Genomic DNA, 12,268 nt, shown 5'->3' with positions numbered 1-12,268 from the left:
GGCCTGCACGGTATGAGGAAAATATTCAATGTGCGATAACGTTATATATTGAGATGACATATGACTTGCGATAAATAAACATATATTGAAGTGTGCATATTAACTGCCTGGTTGTTTTTAATTTAATATTTTAAATACAGCTAAATGTTGTTTCTAGACAACAGCAAAGTAACTCAATAACTTTATCTGACATCACAAGTAGTGAGTGGCGTTTAGAAAGAATACCATCAGTCTGGATCAGTCCCTCCTCCTCTCTCGCTGGCTGCAGGTAACGTTACCAGGTAGAAGGAGGAGCGGCCGGTTTGTCTCAGCCAGCAGCTGAGTTTTTAAGACTACAGACCAGTCTGTGCTCCAGACAGATGCTTTCTATCTAGCTTGTTTTTAACATTTGGCTAATGCCAAGCTAGCGTTAGCTGTGCATGTATAAAACATAGAGGATGAGATACTGAGGACAGAGATGATTAAATTAACCATTTCTACATGTTTAACGTTACCTTACAGACAGGTGGATTGATAAACTATTGTCTTTTTACTTGCGAAGGTTTTATTGCACGTACTTACAGTAACGAGCGTAGCTGTCATCAACTAACGTTACAGAAGTTTGGAGCTAACGTTAACTTAACCCTCACCGTATTCCACCGCGACGCCGCAGCCTCTCGTTCTGCTGTGTGTGTGTGTGTGTGTGTGTGTGTGTGTGTAGGAGCCAACAGAGAGCAGGCAGAGACTGCCACCTGATGATTTTCTTATCCATTGCGTTTCAAATTAAATTAGATTTGACGCTCGAGACTTAACGTTACATCATAGGACCCGCAAGTCTCGATAGCAGTATCGATGAGCTTGAACCTTACTGATTTTTCGGTTTTGAAAAATTTTGGAACTGGGTCCTTTTGGAAATGGGTCTCGATCCCCATCTCTAATTGTAGCAAAGTGTCATTTCTTCAGTGTTGTCACATGAACGGATATAATCAAATATTTACGAAAATGTGAGGGGTGCACTCACTCTTGTGAGATACTGTATATCGGCCTTGTGAGTGCAGGTATCAGCCGATGCAAATGATCTGAAAATTACATATTGGCCTGAGTAATCGGCTGACCCATTAATCTATCACTAAACCCCTGTTCACATCCATGTCAGTATTTCCCTTTTGCACTTCGTCTGCACCAGGTCTCTTTTGATCAACTATAACAAAATTGTTGACTTTGTGAATTTTTTCACAACCATAGACTGTATAAAAGAAGTGGATATAGCCACTGTGATGTTACCCACTGGTTTGTGGACTACCCTTTGTAGCCTTGAGTTTGGCGTTTTGGCTGTCGGTTTTTTTTGGAACCAGAAGTGACCATATTTGGAGGAGAGGGTGGAACTGGGGAGGGATACGCATTGCTACTCCTGTCAGGTCATTGTGGTAGCAACTCGGTAATCCTAAATTTGGCACCATGAACTCTTTAGGAAAGTCTTTACTGAGGTAATAAATCAAGTGAGAAGTAGTTATTTTTATATAGACTTCTCTTAGGTAGGGGCATCTTCACTGGTCTCACCATTCGATTCGATTACAATTATCTTGTCAATGATTTGATTCAATTCGATATCTCAACGCATCACCTCCAGGGGTGGGAATCTCTAGGCACCTCATTACGATTATGAGGCTACGATGTGACTGTAAACGAACAGGATAAAGATGTATTTTTCTCACTGTGTGACTAGTTGCTACTTTTAAAGCAAAGTATTTGTAACAATCCAAAGTACTAGGTAGTAATGAAATGCAGCTATTTAATGTTACTTCATATAAATGTAGCTAACGTTACATAGCATTATTACATTATTACAGCGTTATTACTGACCTCCGATGCTGCTGTTATTGGTATAGATTCAGATACAGTAATCTTGTGTTGAGCGCCATGGGCCTTGAGAAATTGTATTTAGTTCCTTCCTTTGAAGAATGACGAGAGGATGCCAGCTAAGTGCTACCGTGCTGCACAGTATGTGGGTGAAAAACATTAACGTTAGTTGCGTATTGATTTTATTGATCATGTGAAAGTTTAATAGCTGCCTGTCTGTGCTGAACATGGAGAACACGTCTCTATGATGTGCACACCACAGACAGTCCGGTGCTGCACCTCCCGCATTTCCAAGTTCTGCCTTTTTTGTTCCATCAACATTATGTTATCAAATAACCTCTAGATAATGATTATTGATATTTGTGAATCGATTCAGAATGTTGCAAGTCAATTATTTTCCATACCCCTACTATTAATGATGGGCATTTCAAGCAAAAATACAATTCAGAGGAGTGGCACCCGGTGTGGTCTTCTGCTGGTGTAGCCAATCTGCTTCAAGGTTCCACGTGTTGTGCGTTCACATTCTCTTTTTCAGACCATTCTCTGTAAACCCTAGAGATGGTTGGTCGTGAAAATCCCAGTAGATCAGCAGTTTCTGAAATACTCAAACCAGCCCGTCTGGCACCAACAACCATGCCACCTTCAAATTCACTTAAATCCCCTTTCTTCCCCATTCTGATGCTCAGTTTGAACTTCAGCAAGTTGTCTTGACCACATCTACATGCCTTAATGCATTGAGTTGCTGCCACGTGACTGGCTGATTAGCTATTTGTGTTAACAAGCAATTGAACAGGTGTACCTAATAAAGTGGCTGGGGAGTGTATTTAAACATTTATCAGAATCAGATCATTTATATAACATATAATTTGTGATAGAAATATCCCTTTTCCCTTTGCCACTATTGCTTGGGTCAGTGAGTGCAGAGGGTGAGTTTTTTAGTATCAGTATAGTTATTTGTCCAGGGTTTGAGATTTATGCCTCCACCCTAACACAATGGAGGAGAATCATTTAGTGTGCACTATGGCAGCATTTAAAAGTGCCATTATTATTTTTTTTTACAGCAGTGTCTTTTTCCAGAAACTGTTGGCCGTCTTCATGTATGTTTTCATGTTTTCTCTCTTAAACTTAGCTCTGATTCGTGTGTGACCACTGATTTGTTTGGGAATCATGATTGTTCTTAAATTGTATGGGAGTCATCAGACATCAAAGTCAGGTGAAAATGATATGATATCTGTGCTGGATAGCATATTTAAGAGAGTTCCAGACCACAGTTAAGAGCAAATCGGTGCGTTTGAATGTTTCTTGAGTAAGGCCCATTGTGCTGGATAATCCACAGACGTCAGGGTCAACAGTTATTATTGGGACCTTTCTTTAATAAAGACAGTTCCAAGAAAAGCTGTTCACAGGGAGGTCTGGGGATTATCCTGACTGATGGGACCAATGGTTTTGAAAGCAGATGTTACTGTTAAAGAGGTGGTATTATGCTTTTTTGCTCCTTTATTGAGTTATATCTCTTTTTTGTGCATGTAATAGGTTTGAAAAGTGAAAAAGCCCAAAGTGAGTTACCATCTCCCCATGGGTGTAAATTTCATCTCACAGTAGGGGGGGGGCAATAAACATAAAATTTCTCGAGCAATTTTTGAAGGGGACACAAATAATACAGCGAAAATTGTACTTTTATAGGATATGTGTACGTGGAGAAACACATGTGAAACACGGCGCAGCGCTGCCTGATTGTAACGTTCAATCTGACCGGCAGAAAATTGGATATTTGACACTGCTCGGCCCAGGTCACTGGTCGGAGCCGAGTAAGTGAAAATAAATGGCCTATTTTAGTCCCCAGCTGATCAATCTGCGCATCTCTAGCTGTAGAAGATGAATTCCAGTCCAATAAGCTGTTAAATAAGCTGCCAAATAAGTTAGGTAATGTTATAATAACAGAGTGGGCCCATGGAAAAATAATCTGTTATCATAACTTTTTGTCATGATTAATTTATTAATGACCCAGCATCATCTGTATTAAAGACAAAAGAATCAGTTCATTCAATGTTTAAAGTGCATAAAACAGCCCTGCCAGCCTGCTTAACATTACTGAGCTCCATGGATAGGAACTGGTTTTCTATCACCGGACTCCTGTGAGAGGGAAAACTGGCAGTGGACCAAACCACTGTGAGGCAAGAGAGGGGGGACTCAAAATGTTTCTAAACTTAAAACGCACTTTTATTGCCCTGTTTGCGTTTGTATTGTTTTTCTATTTACACGATTATTTTAAGTCCATCCATCCATCATCAACCGCTTATCCTGTAAGTCCCCATCCGTACAGGATCGCGGGGGGGTGGCCCTGCCGAAATGTGCACAAACCTTGTCACCAACTATAAAAACCGTTTGACATCTGTGCTGGCCAATAATGGCTTTTCTACAAAATATTAACATGCTGTTTGTCCAGGGGGTCAAATACTTGTTTTTCCTCATCAGATGGTTATCAATTTTTATAAATTCATATGATGTAATTTTCTGGAATTTTCTTTGGGATTCTGTCTTTCACTGTTAGAATGTACATATGATTAAAATTGTAGATTGTTGCATTCTTTGTAAGTGGGCAAACCTGCAAAATCAGCAAGGGGTCAAATACTTTTTTCCCCCACTGTAAACAGCCACTCACGCTTACATCCACACCTCATTATTTTAAGTATATATCAATATATTATTTGATGCCAACAATGAAAAATGCATCTAGATGCATCGATAATCGTTTTATAATCGCAGCTCTCTGAATCGTAATCGAATCGTGAGGTGCCCAGAGATTCCCACTCCTATTAATAACTCACCACTCTGAAACTCCAGTCCATGTTGCTAAGCTGGTAAGGGGAACATACACACCTGAACCGAAGCCGTGTTTAACGACTTCTCACTGACCCGTCCTACTCTGCTTCTGATTGGCTAGTAGTCCTTAAAAAAGATTTGCGCATGTGCAACTCCCAACAAAGATCATGTAGAGACAAGATGTATCACTCCATAGCTAAAACGAAGCCTTCAACACAGGGTGAAAAGAGGAGCTGCAGAAATGTGCAGTATAACAAAAAAATATGGTGTTTTTTGAAAATTAAACCATGTAAACCTGTTCTGGTACAACCCCTAAATAGGACTATGAACCTGAAAATTAGCACAATACCACCTCTTTAAATATTTTACATTTTTACAATACTGTGAGCACCGCAGATGAGATTCTATCCAGCTCCACTGCATTACAGTAGAGGAAGAAATCTCACAAGCAGATATATATAAACTTCGACGAATATATATATATATATATATATATATAATATGTTGGCAACAAAATATGAATTTTGTTAAAAAACTTTATTTATGTGACTGGATTGTAATCATACAAAACTCTCAAATTTTACAAGGTTGATTGCATAAATTCCACAAAGTAAGGCCTACACACAACTATACACGTGTTGGTTTTCTATCATTTCATAAACATGGATTGATCTCAGGCTTTGGTGATATATCTGTCAAATAATGATACTATAAGTTATGTTCCTCCATAGCTATATCAGCACTGTCAAAAAATCAGTTTTTCTTTAAATTTATTTTTTATTTTTTTTATGCTTGAATTAGTTCTTAATATGAAAGCAGGCTTCTAGTCAAGGTCGAGATATATTTATTTGTCATTCTACAACACACGGCTGCACATATACACAAATATTTAAAATGTATAGCATAAAACTAAAAACAATACAGTCCCCTCCAAAAGTATTGGTATGGTAAGTATGGTATTTACTTTAAGATTATTTGTTCCTTTACTTTTGCTCACCTAAGAATGCTGTGGTCTGATAGAAACGGTGATATGTCCTGAGTTGTTTAACACATCTAGATGTGAATACCAGGAAATGAAAGCTGAAATTCTGAACTCTTGTCTCATACTCATCTTTTGATCTTAAACCCTAATGTCTTCAGTGGACAAAAAAAACAAAGGAATTTGCCTTACCGTTCCAATACTTTTGGAGGGGACTGTATATACACTTACTTATATACATATATTTTACAAGGTAGTGGTAAGGTAATGTGCAAAAGCAGCGTAACAGAAAGATCCATGTCATTTGTTCATAGTGGAGTGCGGAGGATGAGATGGAGTTGAGGAGTCTCTCAGCCTGAGGAAAGAAGCTGCTCTGTAGTCTGTGCATTATGTCCTTTGTCATTGAACAGATGGGATGGGGGATGATTTAAAAGCATCAAGTATTTTGATCATAACTAGCACCATAACGTTCAGCCATTAAAATCCACAGCAGTCAATGCATAGTAATGTTAAATTGTCACTGTTATTGCAGATATCCTCACATCCCGCTGAAGGAGAGAGTGAAGATAGCTCAAAATTGGTATGATGGGGTCTGCAAAGGGGCTGTTCCTCTCAAATGGAAAACAAAGTAAGTATTTAAAGGCTGAAATGCATTGACCATGTTTTACTCCATATCACCTCGGCAATATGCAGTATAACACCTGAGAAATGGAATAAGTATAAAATGAGAATTCAAAGCTCCTATACTGTACATGAACACAAGGATTTGACATTGATATCCTCCATTTTCTAAGTCTCGGAAAAAAAGCGAATAAGCGGATATCCCCATTTCCATTACCAAACATGTATTCTTCATAAACCTGAGAGACACCTCTGCATCTTTTACTGGTCTATCATGGAGACTTTTAATTCATGTTAGCTTTACCCTTATCGTTTTTAAATCACGTATCTTGTCTTCAGACTGTTGCCATGGTTGCAGCTGGATTGGGACACACTGTTTCTGTCTCAGGCTGCTGATATTGGAGCGTACCATCTGTGGCAAGACTCCGGGAGGCTCCAGCGTAAGCCATTTGAAATCTACTCGGGACACAAGGGTGATGTCTGTCGCTTTGTGTTGACGGACTCTCACCTGATCAGTGGTGGAAGGTAGCACATTCTTTATTTGTTCTTTTTGTGACTTTATTTGACATTTACAATAACCATTAGTCATTACTAAAGTAACAATTTGTATCCTTATGACATTGATCATTTATCTGTAGCAATTTAACCTATAGAAATTTTAAGAAAGCTTTCACATTTGCTGTTTTTAACACGTATACATGGGTACCTGATTACTGGAAAACATCTCATGGCACATCAGTAAGTAAAGAGCAGAAATGGTGATTTTTGTTGGAGTTAAAAAATATCTGGTTAGTTAGTATAAGCAACATAAAGGCAGGGCTATACTACTATAACTACTTTGTTCAATGTGTCGTCCAAACATGTTTTAAGCATAATGCTTTTAACTGTTCAAAGTGGCAACGATCAGGGGAAAATTCTGTTGTCATAGAGAGGGGTGAAATGCAATGAATCGTTTTAACGGGGATAATGGCGCATACTTGCAGGCATTTTATCCTCTAAGTCATCCACGGTATTGTACTCAGTTGTTCACACAAAAAGAAGACAGAAGTAGTTGTGTGGACAATGAAAGAAAAGAGAGCCTGCCTACTTTTACACCTGCACACAGCTGACCAGTCACTGTAAAGTGGATGTGAATGTCGGCTTGTCTGTGTCGGACATTTACAAAAATTGTAGATGTAGCCCCCACAGCTGTGACGGCAGAAAATTCTTGGGAGAGGGGTTTCAGAAGCTGTTCTGCAGTCTGACAAAACTATCTTAAAATGATAATGTAAACTTGAAAATGAAAATTTCATTCCACAATAATATTATAATTGTCTACATACATATATTGTATATATATATATATATGTGTATATGTACATATATATAAACGCAACACTTTTGTTTTTGCTCCCATTCATGAGCTGAACTCAAAGATCTAAGACTTTCTCTATGTACACAAAAGGCCTATTTCTCTCAAATATTGTTCATAAATCTGTCAAAATCTGTGTTAGTGAGCACTTCTCCTTTGCCGAGATAATCCATCCACCTCACAGGTGTGGCAGATCAAGATGCTGATCAGATAGCATAGGTACTGCACAGGTGGGCCTTAGCCAGAAATGAAAATGTAAAAGCTGCTTGACATTTCATTTTTAAATGCATACTCCGCTGTACAGTGCACAGTGTTCAAATATTAAATCAAATGTAAAAATTAAAATGCTATTTAAACGATCACCTGATTTTCCATTCATGCAAGCAACATTTCAGTCCAGATGAAAACAGCATTTGACATTTTATTTTAAAAAGACTTACTGTGTGTTCACACAGAAAGCGAAGCAAATTTGTTACGCGGTGCGATAACATACAAAGTCAGTGCAAAGATGAAAATACATGTAGCGCCAGGCAATGCAAATAGTACAACACAAATACGCAAAGTGTCAGCTTTTCCATTTTAATTAATATTTTCATACAAGTTTGTGAAATTAAAAAGGCTATTTGGATTATTGCTTTTTCGTTTTTGTTTTTACTGAAATACCACTTACATATGTGGAAAATTATAATGCTATTGTGGAATTTTATTTCTAACTTTACATTATGAATATAGTCCCCTATATGCTTCCATAGGTACTTTTGATGGCCTTCTTAAGTTCTTATAGAACTGGAGTTACATCCAGATAACTTCTCCTCGACATGTTACTGATTTGGAGACCAGTGCTGTGCAATCGTTTCTGCTTTTTCATTCCCTCTGACAGAGAGCGGTAATCGTGGTGAGCAGAAGGTTTGCATTGGAGATGTCTTTGCTAGATATGTGTTACTGACAAGGGGAAGTTAAGGGAGTCCTTCAACAACCACAGGCGTCATTATATTTTAGGAGTTGCCAATCACAGTTCTGGGGGTACTCATGTAGTATCTCTGTAGCCACCGTTGCCCCAACATGTAGTTACATTTTTGAGGAGGCAAACATCAGCTATGGCGTAGACTACAGCATAGCTCCGGTAGCTATGTCATCGGCTCTGTAGTTACAACGCAACTCCTTAACCTACAACTATAAACCAACCTTTTGTTTTGAAAAGAGGACTGCATTTAAAACACAGCACCCTCATTCATCGCAGCGATTGGACAGAAAAACAGATTTCCAGCACAAAAGTTCAACCTGGCTCAACTTATGCCACAATGCTATGCAGCGTCTCCAGTAACACACGACATTGGCCAGTCAAATATTCTCAGGGCAATTCTACTGTTTACCTTGTTTACCGCAACATAGGATAAAATGTTTGTTGCTGTAATAACTGCAATACAAAAATTAAAAAAGATAGAGGCTTCAAGCCATATTTGACAATATCATTTCCAAATATTTGTTTGCTTTTTCTCTTTCTTTGTCAGTGATGGCAAGATCCTGGTCCACAGCAGGAGGAGTGACATGTCAATCGAGTTATCAGGTCATAACCAGGAAGTCAACTGCCTGGACTCTAAAGATGGACTCATCGTCAGTGGATCCAGAGACCAAACAGCCAGGGTCAGAACACTTTTACAGTCCTCATTTATTAATGTGATGCACAGTGCCATGGTGTTAACAGTCACATTTGTTTCACAAAGAATAAGACTGAAGAACGTAAACGTTATTGTTACATTTCACTTTGATGTATCAGCTGTATATGTCATGTACATAATATTTCTGTAACTTCTGGCACTATGCAACTTTTTAACATCTAACTCATAATTACATCCATTTTACACACCTTACTGCAATCTCCACACTATGTACATGCTTAAAAGGGAGTTATTCTTACTTTTATGTTAGTGCATGTGTTTGACATTTATTTTTGCACTGTTGTTTGTGCCGAGTGGTTTGTTTGAGTCCTACTCCTGTGAAATGTGAATCTCTCTGGGGAAGTATCCATCCATCAATTTTATTTTGGCCAGTGTTTCCCCTATATGCATTCAATCCTGACCGCCACTACAAAAATTTTACACGCTAATTAAATTATGTGCTACAAATGTTTTCACTCGCACACTGTGGGAGCACGGCAACAATCAATGCTTGGCTAGCTTCCTCTCCTCTCCTATACAAAACATCTACATGAGGAAATTTTCTGGCAGTAAATGTACAGTGTTGTTTTCAGTGTGTCGGCTTCTCAAGTCCAAGAAAAGTCTGTTGTTTCCCACCTGCTGAAAAAGTGAAGCTTGTTAGCGCTAAGTTAGCTAACATCTCCCCTCCCCTTCAGACTGAGCTGAGCAGGAAAGCTTCTACAGCGACTTTTGGCTGCTACAGTGCCTTGCGAAAGTATTCGGCCCCCTTGAACTTTTCGACCTTTTGCCACATTTCAGGCTTCAAACATAAAGATATAAAACTGTAATTTTTTGTGAAGAATCAACAACAAGTGGGACACAATTATGAAGTGGAACAAAATTTATTGGATATTTCAAACCTTTTTAACAAATAAAAAACTGAAAAATTGGGCGTGCAAAATTATTCAGCCCCTTTACTTTCAGTGCAGCAAACTCTCTCCAGAAGTTCAGTGAGGATCTCTGAATGATCCAATGTTGACCTAAATGACTAATGATGATAAATAGAATCCACCTGTGTGAAATCAAGTCTCCGTATAAATGCACCTGCTCTGTGATGGTCTCAGAGGTCCGTTTAAAGCGCAGAGAGTGATCATGAAGAACAAGGAACACACCAGGCAGGTCCGAGATACTGTTGTGGAGAAGTTTAAAGCCGGTTTTGGATACAAAAAGATTTCCCAAGCTTTAAACATCCCAAGGAGCACTTTGCAAGCGATAATATTGAAATGGAAGGAGTATCAGACCACTGCAAATCTACGAAGACCCGGCTGTCCCTCTAAACTTTCAGCTCATACAAGAAGAAGACTGATCAGAGATGCAGCCAAGAGGCCCATGATCACTCTGGATGAACTGCAGAGATCTACAGCTGAGGTGGGAGACTCAACAATCAGTCGTATACTGCACAAATCTGGCCTTTATGGAAGAGTGGCAAGAAGAAAGCCATTTCTTAAAGATATCCATAAAAAGTCTCGTTTAAAGTTTGCCACAAGTCACCTGGGAGACACACCAAACATGTGGAAGAAGGTGCTCTGGTCAGATGAAACCAAAATCTAACTTTTTGGCAACAACGCAAAACGTTATGTTTGGTGTAAAAGCAACACAGCTCATCACCCTGAACACACCATCCCCACTGTCAAACATGGTGGCGGCAGCATCATGGTTTGGGCCTGCTTTTCTTCAGCAGGGACAGGGAAGATGGATGGAGCCAAATACAGGACCATTCTGGAAGAAAACCTGATCGAGTCTGTAAAAGACCTGAGACTGGGACGGAGATTTGTCTTCCAACAAGACAATGATCCAAAACATAAAGCAAAATCTACACTGGAATGGTTCACAAATAAACATATCCAGGTGTTAGAATGGCCAAGTCAAAGTCCAGACCTGAATCCAATCGAGAATCTGTGGAAAGAACTGAAAACTGCTGTTCACAAACGCTCTCCATCCAACCTCACTGAGCTCGAGCTGTTTTGAAAGGAGGAATGGGCAAAAATTTCAGTCTCTCGATGTGCAAAACTGATAGAGACGTACCCCAAGCGACTTACAGCTGTAATCGCAGCAAAAGGTGGAGCTACAAAGTATTAACTTAAGGGGGCTGAATAATTTTGCACGCCCAATTTCTCAGTTTTTTTATTTGTTAAAAAGGTTTTAAATATCCAATAAATTTCGTTCCACTTCATAATTGTGTCCCACTTGTTGGTTCTTCACAAAAAATTACAGTTTTATATCTTTGTTTGAAGCCTGAAATGTGGCAAAAGGTCAAAGTTCAAGGGGGCCGAATACTTTCGCAAGGCACTGTGTGTGTGTGTGTATGTGTGTATATATATATAGCGCCTCTTTATTTGATATGGAAATTACATTTACAAATGCAGACGTCCAAGAGAGAAACCAAATACATTTCAAGCAATTAAAACAGTTCAAATGTGTAAAGATTTAAAAAAAAAAAAAAACTTAATGCCTTTGTTGCTTGTTACTGATTCCCATTGTGTGTCTAGTTCTGTCCTATTATTCTGGCATTTTATTTTTCCTTTGATTTGGCTAAAGCGAGATTAATTCAAGATTCAGTAAAGAATTACAAAAAAAAAAAAAACACTACACACTGAGTTTGTACTGGCTGTTTTAGAAAACCACATAAATTTGATTTTCTAAAATTGCACAAATGTGTTTTCATTTATTTTAGCGGACAAAAACAAAGATAAGATCTCTAAAAGGGGCTCTTAGCAGAGCCTATCCTACACCTGTGAAATGTCCTTATGGTATAACACTGTGCTATCTAAATCAGCACTGTGTCCCGGGTGGTCAAGGCAGCCAAGCACTGCCCCAACGTGGTGGGTTAATCCAGCCCACACACTCCATGTTGTTTTTCCTCCACTGATCAAACCTGACAGTGAAAGGCAACAGAAAACATGTCAGCTGGTTTGAAGCTGCACAGAGAGCAGTCTCTCAGGTGCAGAGAGGTGAGGA

General features: G+C 38.9%; 1 protein-coding gene across 1 annotated transcript; it reads left to right on the top strand.

Moving 5' to 3' along the window:
- The first annotated feature begins 3,939 nt into the window (after positions 1-3,939).
- Positions 3,940-12,141, top strand: LOC123975028 (F-box/WD repeat-containing protein 4-like). Its single transcript, XM_046056119.1, has 5 exons — positions 3,940-3,974; positions 6,174-6,269; positions 6,602-6,787; positions 9,125-9,274; positions 12,087-12,141. Exons 1-5 carry the CDS (start codon positions 3,940-3,942, stop codon positions 12,139-12,141), a joined length of 522 nt encoding a protein of 173 aa, XP_045912075.1.
- Positions 12,142-12,268: the final 127 nt, after the last annotated feature.

The sequence above is a fragment of the Micropterus dolomieu genome, linkage group LG08 (assembly GCF_021292245.1).
Source record: "Micropterus dolomieu isolate WLL.071019.BEF.003 ecotype Adirondacks linkage group LG08, ASM2129224v1, whole genome shotgun sequence".
NCBI classification, from domain to species: domain Eukaryota; kingdom Metazoa; phylum Chordata; class Actinopteri; order Centrarchiformes; family Centrarchidae; genus Micropterus; species Micropterus dolomieu.
Note: the sequence above shows the minus strand (reverse complement) of the source record. Positions and strands in the feature narration are given on the sequence as shown.

Excerpts from the sequence above, each read along its gene's own strand:
- LOC123975028 (XM_046056119.1), top strand. The coding sequence starts at position 3,940 with ATGGATAGGAACTGGTTTTCTATCACCGGACTCCT. Across the intron at positions 3,975-6,173 it reads TTTTCTATCACCGGACTCCT|ATATCCTCACATCCCGCTGA; the intron begins GTGAGAGGGAAA and ends CTGTTATTGCAG. Across the intron at positions 6,270-6,601 it reads CCTCTCAAATGGAAAACAAA|ACTGTTGCCATGGTTGCAGC; the intron begins GTAAGTATTTAA and ends TCTTGTCTTCAG.